Genomic DNA, 18,686 nt, shown 5'->3' with positions numbered 1-18,686 from the left:
ATAATAGCAAAACTTTCCAAGGAGCCTCACATAATTTCCAAAATGATGCATTAATCAAGTGCAAGATTTCAAAATTAATGTCACTTGTTTCTTATAAAAAGTACACGAGATAGTAGATTAGTCTGAAATAAGGATTCATGTCAATGCTCAAACATATGATCCCCTATGATATGCATTCATGAATAATAGATAGTGTATCTTAGTCTGAAATAAAATTTCTTTCTTGTTACATTAAGATAAACTTATAAAGTTAATATATATTAATTGCCCGAGAGGTCCTTGTGTAGATAATCTAACCCATTACAGAATATGACCAACGTCGATCACTTAGTAGGTAAAATATTTATTATATCCTATTATTCTTATAAAGTACTAGTAGTTACTAACTTTGAATGTTGAAGTACCTGTTACAGTAGCATATATCCACCTTTACCGTACGTGGTAAAGAGTTTCACCATCATCAAATAATCTCAAAGCTGGGTCTACGTGGAAGCATGCACATTCCAATTAACATTAATCAGAGAGTTTTGTTAAAGTTAGTTAATAACCTTATCTTAAACGCATAATGATAAAAAAAAAAAAAAAAAGAGTGATCACGTGAGGATGGCAGAAAGGCGTAATAAGGAGTGGAATGCATGTGTCCGTGGCATAAGACAGAGAGAATTGCATTGATGGCAGGTCAGTGGGGTAGATCAATAAACCTGCAGTTCCAAAATGGTCTGATTCAAAAGTAGTATATAGGGAATGTGATAAACTAGCTCGGTGACCCAGTTAGCGATGAAATGGTTCTGCAAAGTACTTGCTACTATACGACATTTTGCAATCACACAACACGCGACGTACGTAGAGTTGGCATGAATGCCACCCTCACTCTTTATCTGCAAAACCAAACTCTCTCCTATATTAATTTGTTCACAATGGACCACCAATTAAAATGCCGCGCGGGAGCCACGTTTACCATTTACATTCTTCAGATGGACATAGATAATAATTACTTGTTTCTTTGAATGCGTAAGTTTCAGGTCCAGCACTCATTGTTGCTGCTGTACACCATGAACGTACGCGAGATCGATGCTGAGTTTGAAAAATTGCTGATGATAAATATTAGGAAAGTGAGAATGTCAATAATAATCAATAGTATATACATATGGTGCCCCTTGAAAACACATGCAAATATGTGCTACTCTGATCGCAATCGCAAGTTAACTAACTCAATTCCAAAAATCCATCCTCGTTCAATTCAATTTGTAGGCTACAACTCGCAAACTGGGCGTTATGCACATGTCATCAGTTAATATAATTACAACGGGAAAAATGGTCTAGGGAACAGGACAGCAAAATTGGACCCTACTCTCCATTATGTATCATGTTAAGCAGTAAAAGGTTAATGTAATATATAGTACATAGAAGTGACTGTATATAAAAGGAAATTGCTCATTGACATTGTTAGGAATTCATGCCACACGAACATTACATGTAAACGATAAAGTAAGAGTGTTTAAATTCAATTAGTTAATTTATGGAAAGTATGATTTTTTTATGGATAAATAATAATTTTTTCAAATATTAATTTTTATTAGTAGAGAAAATTGAGTCTGTAATTTTTTTTGTTAATCATTCAATCTATTTTATATCTTATTTTATTGAAAGTATGATTATCTTGGATTGTCTTGCGTACTTGAATAGTTAAATAAGTTTAAAGAGATCTTACGTATAAGTATTTAACATTACTATTCCAAACAGGCATATGTATTATATGTTAAGAAACAAGCTAGACAAGGTACGTGGTTTTGGTTGTGATGGAGATGATGGTTTTGGAGAGATGGACCCCCCAAGACGGTGACCAATGCCTAATGATGCATGCCACCTTTGCAGACTGGAAAAAGAAAAGAAAGAATCACACAGCTGCAACAACTAGCTAGCTGTAATATTGAGACGAGAGAGGACACGAATGGGTTGTTCCTGTGTAGTCTTCTTCTAGGTGGGGTGCTATTGCTATTGCTACGACACCGCACTAATTTCTCTAATTTTCCAACACATTCCATTTCCGCTATTCATCATCACAATCCCAATTCTTCTAACTCTAGAAAACGATTATAGAGGGACAATGATTGTTCAACTATATAAGGACAACATATTAAACATTAAAATATTTATATATAAGGACAATATAATAGATGATAAGGATTGTTCAACAATATAGGGACATTGCTTGCGTTATATTTGCTTTGTTCATGTTAATCAGAACTATATATGCTTCAATTATATTTTAAGGGTACCACTAAATAATATATACTAATCAAGATAAATATTCCAAACTTTTAAATTAATGATCATAACTGTGACTCAAAATTTATCATCTTACATTCATCTTTCCTCCTTCTTGTTATCTCGTCCAAAGAAATTGCAAAGTATATACGTCCACTTCACATGGAGGCCATCAACATGTGATTTTAATAGCTAATAATATGCGGCTTTTGGACACTCAGACCATGTTCACGATACTTGTACCGCCGAATAGAAACATGTAATCTAGCAGCTTCAGCTTCTGCATCTCTACCAAATGGGGGTAAATAACAATATTAATTTGTAAATGCTTATTTTGATATTTCAAAAATATATCAAATATTCCATTAATCCCTTATTTACAACTGACATCAAATTGAATAAAAGTCAAGTTGAGCCCTCTTGTTTATCTCAATTATTAAGTACCTAGCGATCGATGGAATTTATCAATTTGTCTTATTCCAAATAGATGCGGATATGCCCTTAGGCTGTATTTTGGTGCTTCTCATAATTCTTTCACGATAGTTTAGAAGAAGTCAAAGTCAAAATAATATGTGAAGTGGTAAAATGAATTAATTGGATTTCATTCATCAGAGAGACCAGAAGGTAATTATATATATGAGCAATTCTTATGGCTTAATACAGTGATGATGCAAACTTGTCAATATATAGTTTAAGCACGAGGTGCTAATTTAAGTACCTACACTAACACTATTTGTGGGCCGGTCAAGCAGAAATTGTTAAAATATATGATAATATATTTTGATTTTATATAGTTGTTATATCTATTAGATTTATCTTTAGTCATATCTTTAGCTATTAGATTTATCTTTAGTTTTATAGTTGTTATCTAAGTCCTACATCGGCTGCCTCACTCCTTGGAGTGCAGCTTATATATCTGTTGGGCAACTTTACTTAATGTTAATTGGTTTTAAGATGAAATTTTTCATGGTATCAGATTGTTTAGGGAAATATTTTTTCACTTGTTCTGAGTTTCTCAGGGCTCCGATATTATATCTTGTTATTAGATTATTATACTAAATTTTTGTGGACTTTTCCTTTGTCAAACAAATCAAATGCTTATTCCACATTCATAAATTTTAAAACTTTCATCTAAACTCAACTCGAACGGGAAGTAAAGAATATACAATGTGATAATGGTAAAGAATTTGATAATAAGCCTTTTTGGGATTTTTGTAAAGTGAATGGTATTTCTTTTCGGTTGTCTTGTCCTCATACTTCTCCTCAAAATGGGAAAGCCGAAAGGACAATTCGTACAATTAACAATATTGTTCGTACTTCACTTGCCCATGCGTCATTACCTCCTTCCTTTTGGCATCATGCCTTGCAAATGACGATTTACCTTCTCAATATTCTTCCTCATAAGTTATTGAACTATAAATCTCCTCTTAGGGTTCTTTATCATAAGGATCCAACCTATTCTCATCTTCGGGTTTTTGGGTATTTATGTTATCCTCTATTTCCTTCCACTACCATAAATAAACTTCAACCCCGCTCTACTCCATGTGTTTTTTTGGGATATCCTTCGAATCATTGTGGTTATAAATGCTATGACTTATCTTCTGGGAAAATAATTATAAGTCTTCATGTCATTTTCGATGAGCACAATTTCCATTTGCTAAATTACATACTCCTCATATTCAGACTTATGATTTCTTAGATGATGGCCCAAACCCATACGTGGTCCACCATTTAGTGTCTCAATCCATTACTCCTAATGCTCAAACTCTTGGTCTAGCTCCATTCGGGCCCAACTCCCTTAATCTTGCAACCGGCCCAACCATTGAGCCAAAGAAGAATATTGTTAATTGTACGAATTGTCCAGCGACTGCTTCCCCTCCTCCTAGTCCAGCCCCTTCTACACGTCCTAGCCCACCTCCTCGGGCTATTACACGCAGCCAACATGGGATAGTTAAGCCAAAGAAGATCTTTAATCTTTATATCACTGTTGCTAAATCCCCTCATTAAAAATCTGATGTTAATGTAATTCGGTCATTGTGGATTTTTGCTCATAAAGAAAAATCTGATGGTTCTTTTGAGAGGCATAAAGCCCGTCTTGTAGGTGATGGCAAAACTCAACAGGTTGGTGTAGATTGTGGTGACACATTTAGTCCAGTGGTCATACCAGCACCTATTCGCACAGTTCTGAGTTTGGCTTTGTCTAAGGCATGACCCATTCATCAACTTGACGTCAAAAATGTCTTCTTACATGGTGAACTTAATGAGACTGTCTACATGCATCATCCTATGGGTTTTAGGGACCCGCAAAAACCTAATCATTTTTGTCTGTTAAAGAAGTCTCTATATGGGCTTAAACAGGCTCCGCGGGCTTGGTATAAGAGATTTGCTGATTTTGTTCATACACTCGAGTTCTCTCATAGCACTTCAGATCATTCTCTTTTCATCTATTGACAAGGTACTTCTATGGCTTATATTTTGTTATATGTGGATGAGATCATTTTGACTACTTCCTCTGATGAGCTTCGTAAGTCCATTATTACCCTTCTTAGCTCGGAATTTGCTATGAAGGACTTGGGACAATTGAGCTATTTTTTGGGCATTGCTGTAACTCATCATGCAGGTGGTTTGTTTTTATCTCAAAAGAAATATGCCATGGAGATTATTGATCGTGCTAGAATGTCTTCTTGTAAGTCATCACCTACCCCTATTGATACTAAACCAAAGCTTAGTGCTACATCAAGCACTCCATTTGAGGATCCGACTCTCTACATGAGCCTTGCTGGGACTCTACAATACCTTACTTTTACCAGACCTGACATTACATATGCAGTGCAACAGGTGTGCTTATTCATGCATGACCCAAAGGATGAGCACATGCAAGCTCTCAAGCACATATTGTGCTACATTCAGGGTACTATAGGCCATGGTCTTCATCTTTATCCATCATCTACATCCACTCTTGTTTCTTATACGGATGCTGATTGGGGTGGATGCCCGGATACGAGACGGTCTACTTATGGGTATTGTGTATTTCTTGGTGATAATTTGATCTCTTGGTCAGCTAAACGATAGACTACTTTGTCCAGGTCTAGTGCAGAGGCTGAATACCGAGTGATTGCCAATGTAGTTTCAGAGTCATGTTGGTTGCGAAATCTACTTTTGGAGCTTCATTGTCCTATCCTGAAGGCTACATTGGTTTATTGTGATAATGTAAGTGCGATATATCTTGCGGGTAATCTGATTCAACATCAACGCACTAAACACATTGAGATGGATATACATTTTGTTTGTGAAAAGGTTGCTCGTGGTCAAGTTCAAGTTTTACATGTCCCGTCTCGTTATCAGATTGCAGACATATTTACCAAAGGACTTCCTTTGGTGTTATTTGAGGATTTTCGAGACAGTCTCAGTGTCCATCGACCTCTCGCTTCGACTGCGGGGGTGTGTTAGAATATATGATAATTAATATATTCTGATTTTATATAGTTGTTATATCTATTAGATTTATCTTTAGTCATATCTTTAGCTATTAGATTTATCTTTAGTTTTATAGTTGTTATATTTATTAGATTTATCTTTAGCCATTATATTAGATTTATCTTTAGCCATATCTTTAGCTTGTAATCTTGTATATAAGCAAATGGTGCTTAATGAATCATTCAAGAAAACAATTTCTAACATGCTATCAAAGCAAACTTTGATCTTGGGACCTCGCCTTAGTTTCCGCTACGACCACCCACTATTTGTTGTTCACGCATCAAGTTCAAGAAGTGTGCGTGAGGGACTCTGTTGGGAAATATCCAAGTCCCACATCGGCTACCTCACTCCTTGGAGTATAGCTTATATATCTGTTGGACAACTTCACTTAATGTTAATTGGTTTTAAGATGAAATCTAACAGAAATAAATTAAAATAAAAAATATTTATATATTAAAAATAAATAAATAGCTGTTGAAAATATAGGAATATTTAATAAAATTTTTTAAGTTGCTAAGTTAGAAAGAAGAGTTGTTTAAATTATAAAAAATAAAGGTAGGTAATTAATGACGTAACATGTAATGATGGGAACCATTTAAAATTTGTAAAAATAAAAAAGAAGAGGTGCTGGATTGAAGATGGAACTAAATAATCCTTTTAGTCACTGCTAAAATTTGTCTCAAATTCTTACTTTTTTTATATATATTTTGTAAGTTGTATATTCTCTGATTTTTTATTCCATAGCTGTATCATATCTCTTCTGTTTTTTTTTTTTTGTCCATACGTTGTATATCCAGGTCCTTAAATAACCCAACTTAGTTGGCCCATATAGCCCAAAATCACTAGTCAAAAACTTAGTTGGCCCAGTCCATACTATTTTGACTTTTGAGAACTGAGAAACTCAATTTGAAGGGGATTCTATTTATACTTTCCTTTTTTCTCATCGCACCTTCTCTTCGTGATTTTGTATTTCTTTTCTGAAAATAATCCTACATGTAAACAATTGGAAAGTATCAAAGTATCTCTCAAAAATAGTTGTTAGAATGTATAATTGGAAAGACTTCCTACAAACTAGTCTTCAAATAAACAATTTTCGAAATATTGTTGACCTGTGAAATCTAAAGGTGAAATTCACCGAAGAAAAAAACACCAATAAAGAAAAAGACTTGTGAGGAAGGAAGAAGTTTTTTTTTTTTTCTGAGTTAGGAAGGAAGAAGGTGATGCGAGAGGAAATGTTGAGGAAAAGAAAAGGAAGAAAGAGAAACAAGGAGTTTCCTATAAATATATTCAGCCTATCTAGTTGATTTCTTGGAACCTTAAATATCACTAACTGGAATCAGGAAGGTTAAAATATATTTTTAATTTTATAAATATCAATTCATATGCACTTAATCACATCATATCAAATGTCTTTTTAGAATATAAATTTTAATACTGACATAACTTAAATCACATTTTGTCGTCATTAAATAGTGACAAAAATTATCTAATAATATTAAAAATTTATAAGTAGTAATTTTTTCTTAAGATTAAAGCAAAACAAGATTATATTTATAAGAAATAAAACGTATTTAAACTAAAAATGAAAGTAGCAAAAAATCTTATCAGAAGTCAGAACTACTAATTAAATAGCTTAATAGCAGTTGATATGGATTAGGGCATTGGTAACTTGCAAACTAAACTATATGTGCTATGCTAACATCTTATAGGAATTGCTAGGGGCACCCAGCAAGATTGTTGGTGCACCCAGCAAGATTGATGGTGCACCCAGCAATTTTTTAGAATTCCCAAAATATTCTTTAACGTTTTCGCGGAAGGACCTTCTTCCACAGTTAATGTTACAACTGTGGAAGAACCTTCTTCCGTGCCATCTCACGGAAGAACTTCGTCGCAGGAAGCCACGGAAGAAGGTTCTTCCGTAGTTGCAAATTACAACTACGGAAGAACCTTCTTCCGTGCGATCTCACGGAAGAAGGTTCTTCCACAGTTGTAACATTAATTGCGCTTCCGTATCATCTCGCGGAAGAACTATCTTATGCAGGAAGCCACGGAAGAACCTTCTTCCGTGAGTTAATTTATTTTTTTGGTTTTTAAATTTTTGGATTATTTTGTATTTACCTATGTTATTTTGTATTTTACTATTACAAAATTTAGTGCATATTTAATTCAGGTTATTATTACAAAATAAAAAATATTTATTTAATATATATTAAATTTTGTAATAGTAAAAAAATTTGTGAAAGTAAATATTTTTTATTTTTAAAAGAATATACAGATTAAATATTTTTTTATTTAATCTAGGCTACTATTACAAAATTTAATGTGTACTTAATTTGGATTACTATTACAAAATTTAATAAATTAAATATTTTTGTAATAGTAACCCAAATCAAAGCATTAAATATTTTTTATTTAATTCGGATTACTATTATAAAATTTAATGCATTAAATATTTTTTTATTTAATTCGGGTTACTATTATAAAATTTAGTGCATATTTAATTTGGGTTATTATTACAAAATAAAAAAAATATTTATTTAATATATATTAAATTTTGTAATAGTAAAAAATTTGTGATAGTAAATATTTTTTATTTTTAAAAAAATATACGGATTAAATATGTTTTATTTAATCTGGGTTACTATTACAAAACTTAATGTATACTTAATTTGGATTACTATTACAAAATTTAATGCATTAAATATTTTTGTAATAATAACCCGAATTAATGCATTAAATATTTTTTATTTAATTTGGGTTATTATTATAAAATTTAATGCATGAAATATTTTTGTAATAGTAACCAGAATTAAATATGCATTAAATATTTTTTATTTAATTCGGACTACTATTACAAAATTTAGTGCATATTTAATTCGGGTTATTATTACAAAATAAAAAATATTTATTTAATATATATTAAATTTGTAATAGTAAAAAAATTTGTGATAGTTAATATTTTTTATTTTTAAAAAATATACAAATTAAACAATATATAGATTATTAGCACAACGCTATAACCAACTGGGGTAATGAGCCAATTATGCTATAAAATAAATAATGTTATTATAGATATCACTACAATTTCTAATGCATATTTAATGCGCATGTAAATTTAAATAATAAATTTTATGATAATTAAATTTGATATAAATCATACGAATTATTTAATTTGTATATATATTTTTTTAAAATAAAAAATATTTACTATCACAAATTTTTTACTATTACAAAATTTAATATATATTAAATAAATATTTTTTATTTTATAACAGCAATCCAAATTAAATATGCATTAAATTTTGTAATAGTAACTCGAATTAAATAAAAAATATTTAATGCATATTTAATTCGGATTATTATTACAAAAATATTTAATGCATTAAATTTTGTAATAGTAACCCGAATTAAATAAAATATATTTAATGCATTAATTCGGGTTACGTTTACAAAAATATTTAATGCATTAAATTTTGTAATAGTAATCCAAATTAAATATACATTAAATTTTATAATGATAATCCAAATTAAATAAAAAAATTTAATTTGTATATTTTTAAAAAATAAAAATTATTTACTATCACAAATTTTTTTATTATTACAAAATTTAATATATATTAAATAAATATTTTTTATTTTGTAATAATAACCTGAATTAAATATGCATTAAATTTTGTAATAGTAAAATACAAAATACAAAATAATCCAAAAATTTTAAAACCAAAAAAGCAAATTAATTTACGGAAGAAGGTTCTTCCGCAGTTGAAAATAACAACAGCGGAAGAACCTTCTTCCGTGTGATCTCGCGGAAGAATCTTCTTCCATGTCATCTGGCGGAAGAAGTTCTTTCGCAGGAATCCAAGGAAGAAGTTTCTTCCGCTGTTGTTATTTTCAACTGCGGAAGAACCTTCTTCCGTGGCTTACTGCAGAGGAAGTTCTTCCACAAGATGATACGGATGAAGGTTCTTCCGCAGTTCAAAATCGTGTTTTTTAAACAATGGCAGTTTTGTCTTATCACATAATTACTGGGTGCACCAGCAATTTTACGGGGTGCACCTAGCAACTCCCACATCTTACTCATGCCAACTCTATCTTCATCTTATTTATAGGCCCTGTCTCGATAGGCAATAGTGCTGGACAATCGTTTATCATTCGCCAAGCACATTGTTGGTCCAATATATAACTGTTTCATGAGGGACTCTGACATGATCCTGTTTTTCAGAGAACATATCCACTTTTAAATGTTACTTCTATATTATATGGCAGCCTCGCTTAACAGTGATCTAATGGCTTGTATTCTATTTTCTATTTTTATTTTTTGGAAATTTTTGTATACTTGTTGTGGTGAAAGATTTTTTCGTCAAATGTTCGTAAGTGTAAGATGTAGTAGGTCTTGGATTATTTTACCCAACTTATGCATAGCTAGAGTTACGTGTTGTGCTGCTTCAGGTTTTCCATTCTTAATGTTTTGTTTTGGTAATACAGTAAAACACTTTGCCCTAGCTATGATATGAAGTGATAAACTTCGAATTTCTAAAGCATATAAGAATCTCTCTTAAGAAGCCGCGTGCAATCATCCTACAGCTTAAGATATTTTTAGATTCTAAATTCTAATGAAACTAATGTTTTAGTCTAAGCATTCTATAAAGCAAATGTGTATTTTTATAAAATTTAAATTTATAATAAAAAACATTTTGAATATGTAACTTATTATATTATTATTGAAATTTATAATAAATAATATATTTGAATATATAAATTACATTTCACAAGTTTATTCTTTTAAACCATTTTTTAGTTCGTGTATGTAATATGTTCCAAGGCCAGGGTCCTAAACGTGGTCCATACAAATGCTTACAGCAACTCACCAGAACTCACAGGGACAGAAGCATTTTTTTTTTTAAGAACACTCTTCTATCTCTCTTTCTCGGTTCAGAATATTGAGTGCAGGGAAAGGAAAGTTTGTAAATGTTCACTAATATTATTGAGCAAATTACTTTTAGACCTTTAAGCTTACTAATATTATTTCCATTACTAAGATTACGTTGTTTTAAGATATGTAAATGATTTAATTGCTATTTTATTATTTATTACTCATTTAACATCTCACCCCTAAAAAATGCTATAAAGGTAGCATAAAACTTAAATTTCATGATAAATGTATGACCGATAAAAAAAAGATATTTAGATAAAAAAAATGTTGGCTATAAAATCACATATTTAATTAAATATGCTTTCTGTATTGATTATTTTATATACTAATATGAATTTACTTTAATTGAAGGTCGGTTTGAATATTTTTTTCAGATTATGAAATCAAATCCTATTTTCTTGTTTGATTTTTAAAAATTAAAAACTTCGATTGAAGATGAATATTAAAAAAATATTATATTTATCTTGAAAAGATTTTAAATTTTAGTATGTATTATAATATAAAATGAGTATATATGTGGATGTGGTGGCTGGGAGGCTGAGTGGCTAGCAAGCCAAGGACACTCCTACCCTCTTGCCCTCCATGAGTTGTATACCACTATACCCCTCCACGTCGTTGTTGGCAATTTTAAGGTATGTTTGGATTACAATTCTATAGAAAGTAACTCCCGTATTTTCCAATTTTAATCAACAAGTGTTGTTCGCAATCCAAACACACACTTTAATCTTTTGATTCGTGCTCTTGCAGGATTTGTATCTCCTTGTTGGTCTCCTCCTTAGTGACAAAAAAATAAATGGATTGGAGTTGGCATGTGTGCCGAATCTAATCTAGCATAGGACCTTCACCCCGATTTCAAGGTGGCACCTTACAAACAAATAATACAGCAAAAAAAAACTAATTGTTTCATTGTACAATTCATGAGTCTCCTCGTGAGGGCCCACAACTAGAAAGAGCTCTTGAAAATAAACATAGTTCTCAAACACTCTTTTCAACATATTCTTTTATTGCTTAAATTCAAATGGGACATCGAACTCACATGTTTAATACGAGATTCATGAATTTTACTCAATAAAAGAATGTGCTGAAAAGAGTAAACAAGAGAGTTTATTAAAAACTTTTTCTCAAACAAAATTACAATTAGTACTGCACTTGCTTGGTACGTACATTAGCACAGTCTACCTAATGAGTCAAGATCGCTACTCTCAGGGTCTTCACTAGTTCATCCACCGTCATCTTGTATCCCTCACCCATCTGCAGTACATAATGCACAATAATGTTTTTAATAATAAGGTTGTAAGTAAACTTATAAACAAAAGTACACCATTAATTTGAAATCTTTTTTGATGATAAAAAAATAATCAAAGCTCATATACTTGTGATTAAAAAAAAAGTACACCATGTTGGAAAAGAAAAAAAAAGACTCAGAACAAGAAGGTCATCAAAGTAATAATATATTAAGTTTCAAATCTTAAGAGAGGACAATATAATTTATATTTAAACAAATCAATGGATGATCTTGGATTGACTTAGAAGGATTGGCCTCTTTAATATATTAATTAATTCCTTGATAAATTCATATTATATGGGTCATTATGTAATTGAGCAATAAGGAGATATAATATTGATTTAGTTGTAATGAGAGAGGAGAAAAAGAGAGATTATAAGTTTGAATCTTTCTAAAAAAAATGAACATGATAAAAACAATTTACCTGAGCAACAATGGTGATGTCGAGAGTGGATTTCCCAAATCGTAAGACGCTGCTATTGACTATAGAGAGATTAACATTTTCAAGCTGGGAAAGGATTTTGAGCATGATGCCCTTGTGTTTCTCACAGTGGATTATGATGAGAACCTCCTTCTGTAACACTCTTACTTTGACCTCTGGAAGAATTTCATTTGGTCCTCCTCCACCACAGTAATAATCATTGGATGATGAGTTCACTTCGCAAGAGCTGGTGGCGCCTTCGTTGCTAGTAACGTTGGATTGAACTTCTTGCAATTGCTCTAGCTCTCTCACACGTTGCTGAAGTTGTTTCACATAGCTGCTAGCATTGGCCAGGATGGAAGTCTTGTCCGTCTACAAACACAATGAACCTTTAATTTTATTAGATTATTTTAATCTATCAACAAATCAGAATGATTTTTTATGAAAAGATCGATGTTTAATATATATGATGATTCTTATATTAACATGTTATCATAAGATCTTAATTATCTGCAAGTGAAGATGAATCTATACCCACCTATACAGTAAAATTCTTCAACCGCTACAACATCAATACACAAACTACTATGAAATTTTCTTATGTTTTATAATTTTCAATTTATTATTTCATTTTATTAGCTTTGTTAATATTTTTTTACTATTTCTTTTACATTCATATAATTTAATTGAGTCCATTTGTTTAATTTTTTTAAGAAAATTCATTTTTAATAATTTGTTTATGTGTTTGTTTAAATTGTTTTTTTCTTAAATATTTTTTAGAAGCAAATTTTATCGGTTTCTTAACAAACTATTTTTTAAAAAATTAATTTTAATAAAAATATTTTTTTAAGTTTAAAAAAATGGACCAAAATTAAAAATATATTAATTTTTTTATTTTTACTTTCTATTTATAAAAAAATATCTAAAATATTTCTCTTTACAAAAATTGTTTTGCAAAGAACTGTATTATATATATATATATATATATACACACACACTCCTTTTATATTATAATACATACTAAAATTTAAAATCTTTTAAAGATTAATGTAATATTTTTTAATATTCACCTTCATTCAAAAATTTTAATTTTTAAAAATCAAATAAGAAAATAAGATGTGATTTCATAATCTGAAAAAATGTTCACACCGACTTTCAACAAAAGTAAACTCATATTAGTATATAAAATAATCAATAAAAAGAATATTTTAATTAAATATGTGATTTTGTAGCTAGCTAACATTTAAAGGTACTTAAAACAAAGGTACTTTCGACATTTAATTTTTACATGTATATTTTTTTTCTTATTTAGAATTCCAAATGAGAAAAGAGAAAATATTAATTCATTTTCTCTCTTCTTTGCTTGAACCAAATAAATATAAATTAATTTCATTTTTATCATGTTTTTCCCTTTATTTTCTTTCTTCTCGTTTTCTCATTTAATCCAAATGATGCGTTAGTGTAATGGTTAAAGAAATACAAAATGCTAATCAATGTCGTTAAGATACTGATTAGTAAGAAAATAAAATAAAAATTATATTGATGTTTTTTTACAGAAAAAAATCTATTGAAGTTATTATTTTTCAAGAACATAAATATTAGTACTGTATTTAATACTTCCTTCTCCCATCTAAAAAACAAATACTTCCTTCTTTAAGTAATTGAAGAGTGTATCCAATTCTCTTTATCATGTCCTTAAATATCCATTATTAGCATGATCTAACAAACAAAAACAGAAAGCATTTATTGTTTAAAATAATATTAATTATTATAATTTAAAATAAAACATTATTTAATTTGAATTGATAATAATAATAATAATAATAATAATAATAATATATTACGCTCTCGAACAGGAATTGGTTTTCTTAAAAAATGTACGGAATATTGGGGAAAAATCATTAAATAAATATCGCCAAGGTGTGTCTGCCTTTAGAAAATATTAAAACAACGACCTGATGACATTGGCTTCATTTCATCAGGTTCAGGATCTATCTTTGCTTGAATTACACTCTTAAATATAATATATTTTTCACAGCAAATAATTGATTCCTAGTGACAATAGCTTCAGTTTGAAGTCTCTTCGAACGTATAATTGAACGAGCTAGTAACGTTAACTTACAGTGATTAATGAAGCTCGTACACAGTTTTCCTGTTCTTATCTTTTATCTTAATTTGGATAAGAGCCAAAATAAGGAGTGAAACTATGTCTTGTTTTCATTGATGGAATAGAAGAGATAAATAAATGAAATTATTTCATCTCACTCATTGATGGTAGTAGAAAGTTTTTTTTTTTTTTTTTATGGGGATATATTAAGCTAAAATTTGTAAATAGGTTTGGGTACCCTTTGTAACCCTCTTACATATGTACAAGCTATCATTTTGCTGATTTAAAAAAAATCATGTCGCTCGTTTAAATGTGTGAATTTTTTATAAAAAAATCAAAAAATAACGACATTACCTGCACAAAAGGGAGATTACGCAAATAATGTCTTCACTGTAAGCTTTCTAAATTCTTCAAACTCAAAAGATATATAGAACTTGAGCTTTCAGATTATCAATTCTACTTCAATATATAAGAAAAAAGAAATACCATTGCATGCAAGATTCAAGGGTGGCACCGAATCCGATAATTAAAAGAAGCAGAATTTCGCATAAAAATGTAATAAAAAAAAGAGAAGAAACTATTTGGTTTTAGAAAGTCAAAAGAAAAACTCTTTACCAAAAATTTATCGGGTGAATTAAAAAAAAAAAAAGAAGGAAGAAGGAAGAAGGTTTTTGAATAAATACACTTGTGGCAAACAAGCAAAAAACAAAATGCAAGAACTGCAGCAATGTGTTAATCGTGGGCGGAAGGTGAAAATGAAATAAACACTGTGAATGTGATTATCTTCTCAATAATACTACCAATCTACCATTTCAGTTTCACGTCTATAAGAAGGAATAGACGTTTAGTGGGGCCCACTCTCTTTTTGCCTTTTGAATTTCAACCATATCCAAAACCGTGAAAGTGAGACATTTTTACCGATCCACTAAATTTCATTCCTTTCCGAAAAAAAATAAAATCTTATAGCTAGATTGTGCTTAAGAAAACAAGAAACCCAATCTAAAAGTAATCAGGGTGAAGAACTTAATTTTTATAACAACTATTTTAGAAGTTATAACAAGAAAAACTTGATTCCTTGTCAATATAAAAGTTTGTATATTAATAATATATAAAAATTAAACTTACAAAAATTAATATAATAGCATTTTAAATCTTAAAAAATAATTTATTTACAGTTTTTTTGGACTAATTCAGTTTCAAAATTTTTAAGGCAGTAATATGATAATAATTTAATATTTTGTGGAAAATAATTTGTTCATAATTTTTTTAAAAAAATAGTGGTTTGACAAATGTAACTTTAAATGTATTAAATTGTGAATCTTTTCGTTTAATTTCCAAAGTGTACAATTTTTCATTGCCGACTTTTACAAAATAATAAATAAAAGAGGAGTAGAATTCCGCAATTTGGGCTTCAGAAGGGCATGCCTAGATCTAGCTGAAACACTTCGAAGGGCATCCAAAACAATTTACACGCATAAACATGCAAAGAAATCTATCATTTGAGTGTTCATCGAGAATAAGTTTGGGTTAAAACACATTTTGCTCTCTCATTTTATTTTAACTTTATTTTTAGTATGATCTTTTAAGTTTAAATAAGTTTATTTAATATTTTAAATTATATCTCTTTGAATAAATTAGTTTTTTATATAATTTTTGATACAAAAAATAATACAGTATTAATTTTGGTTGGTATAAAAAGCACCTATGACGTGACATTTCGTATAATTGATCACATGTATCAAGTTAATGTAGGAAAGGCTTACTTAATCTAACGTAGATACTTTAAAGACTTAAATAAAACTTCTTTTTTACTTAGAAGAAGTAAATTTGTATTTTAACTATAATTATTAATCTCCATACAATGTTGTGCAAATATTTTTTTACTTGTTTTATTCAACAAGTACTAAAAGTTTTAAGTTTAATAAGTATGTTAATATAAAAGTTTTTCTACTTGATAAAAAATAAAAGTTTTTATACTATTAGTTAATTAAAAACTATGTTAAATATAATTTTTAAGATAGTTATTAAAAAATAAACAAATTTATTTTTCTGTTTTGATGATATTAGGTATATTTAATTTTAATTAAATATTTTCATCACAAAAAGTACTTGGTTAATAATTAAAATTGAGTAGTGCCGACCTTTTTGAAGCCTGGTATGGTGGCTGAAAGTGCAAGGAACCTCTCTGTGAGTTCTCGCTGTCTCTTCTTTCTGTCGGTCTCGCCCATCCCAGAAAATGAATCATCTTCACTACCAAATTCTTCATCATCAAAACCTAAATCATCGTTGACGAAGTCATCCTGTATGTGTACAAGAACAAGAGAGTTAGATATACTATATATGATCATAAATTCATTATCCATTATCATATAATATATATAGCTAGCTAGCTAGTGTTGGATTTAATTACTAAATAAGAATCGGAAGGCCAATTTTCCCCTGACTCCTCCATTATGAGGTGGTTTATTCGGAGTAGAATATATTTGTGCAAATTAAACAAGTGTGAGGAAGAAAGAATGGATCAGAGGTGGGGTTACAAAGAAAGCAAGAGAACCATAGAGAGAGAATAAAAGATGAAATTAAGGGGTCGAATATTGAAACTCGATCTTGTGTTCAGGAGTGGAGCAGTGCGGTGAATAAAGCTAAACATAATATATAGAAATATCCAAAATGGCAAAGAATAGGGAGACTGTGTTTGTGTTCCATGACCATGGGAAGTTGACAACTTTGTTGTTATATATCTATCTAATACTCTCGCCAAACATGCTATTTGCATCTTCACGGTTCAATCCTTTCATTTTACACGTGTCGACCATCCAGCCACATGCTGAGACGGAGAGCGTGGTTCGCGTGTTCCATGTTAGGACACTACTTCTATTTCTATTTTATTATATAAAAAGTAACTGCATGGTTAGTTTCGCAGCCACGCTGGCATCATCACCTACCAGTCATGTGTGTACGGGTATCTATAATTCTATATATACGAGACCAGAGTATGCATGAACAAGCTTTGAAGGTTTGTTGCCATTTATCAATCAAGTCATCAATTTTGGAAATTCATAAGTTACAAACCCCTTAACTCTTATTCTAATTAAGCGGGATCACTTAAAAAAGAAAATATCAAGATTATTTGTGATTGTAAAATGTTTATCAAATTCAAAGATAAGTTTTATGGTACAATTATAAGTCCCGTTATATTATATGGTTTAGCTTTAAAAGAAAGGAATAGCATTAGAAATTAACAATTTTTAATCCAAGAAAAAAGAAAAAAAAAAGAGACCGAAAATGATATTAAAAGAAATCATTAAGAAATATTTTAAACTTAATAATGTTTTTAAAATTTTGATTTTTAATTGTGTTAAATAATATTGTATAATTCATGTAATCTAATTCATGTTATTTAATAGGATAAGACTTTATTATATTGTTGTACAAATCTTTTATTATTATTTAAAAAAATATGATACTTATACCTTTAACTTTACACTTCTTTTTCTTATTATTTTTTTCTACAAAACACACTCTATTAGTCTTTTTTTTTTTTTATCTATCTATTCACTCTGGTATTTCTTCACCACTTCTCAAACAAAGTATTAAGATGTAGACATCTAGGAATTATAAGTTTAGTTTGGTGCGATTAGAAAAGAAATTTTAGTGTTGAAGGGAAAATAGAGAATGTCATAACAACATTTTAACAAAAATTAACCATATGCATTGCTTTGATAAAAAAGAAAATGTAAATATCCAAAAAAAAAGTGTCTAAAAATAATATTCTCATCAAAATGGGAAGTAAAGTCAAGAAACTAATGATGGTAGATCTATCAGAGATCGATCAACACCAACACCAGGGCTACTGATCAAAACCACTGCCAGACCAAAATGATACAACAAACACAAAACTAGAATGACAGTTGGTCATATGTCTACCATATATATGTCACATTTATGGCCTGGCCCTTGCCATGTAAACCTGGCAAATTACTGTATTCAGTATAGAGAAAAGTTTTCTTGTTTGGAAAATAACGTTGTAGCATCAATTTTTTGTCTTTAAATGCACATTTGGCATGCAAAAGATATTCAGTGAAAGTGAATAGTATAGTATTGTGGAGCCTATTCGCATGGAGTTCGTGGAACATCTAATGAACATGATAATATATATATAAAATAAAAACCCGACTAATAAGGAGTGAATCTA

General features: G+C 29.8%; 2 protein-coding genes across 2 annotated transcripts; one reads left to right on the top strand and one right to left on the bottom strand.

Annotated features, from left to right (window-relative positions):
- The first annotated feature begins 4,731 nt into the window (after positions 1-4,731).
- On the top strand, positions 4,732-5,718 carry LOC114423964 (uncharacterized mitochondrial protein AtMg00810-like). Its single transcript, XM_028390859.1, has 3 exons — positions 4,732-5,276; positions 5,355-5,478; positions 5,566-5,718. The coding sequence occupies exons 1-3, from the start codon at positions 4,732-4,734 to the stop codon at positions 5,716-5,718; spliced, it is 822 nt and encodes a 273-aa protein (XP_028246660.1).
- A 5,772-nt stretch (positions 5,719-11,490) lies between these two features.
- On the bottom strand, positions 11,491-17,191 carry LOC114423387 (transcription factor NAI1-like). Its single transcript, XM_028390133.1, has 4 exons — positions 16,902-17,191; positions 16,633-16,791; positions 12,388-12,756; positions 11,491-11,929 (listed from the first exon to the last, which is right to left on the bottom strand). Exons 1-4 carry the CDS (start codon positions 16,941-16,943, stop codon positions 11,858-11,860), a joined length of 642 nt encoding a protein of 213 aa, XP_028245934.1. The 5' UTR covers positions 16,944-17,191; the 3' UTR covers positions 11,491-11,857.
- Between the last annotated feature and the right edge of the window lie 1,495 nt (positions 17,192-18,686).

This window comes from Glycine soja, chromosome 8 (genome assembly GCF_004193775.1).
Source record: "Glycine soja cultivar W05 chromosome 8, ASM419377v2, whole genome shotgun sequence".
In the NCBI taxonomy this organism is placed as follows: Eukaryota; Viridiplantae; Streptophyta; class Magnoliopsida; order Fabales; family Fabaceae; genus Glycine; species Glycine soja.
The sequence above is the reverse complement of the archived record's forward strand: the minus strand, read 5'-3'. Positions and strand labels throughout refer to the sequence as shown.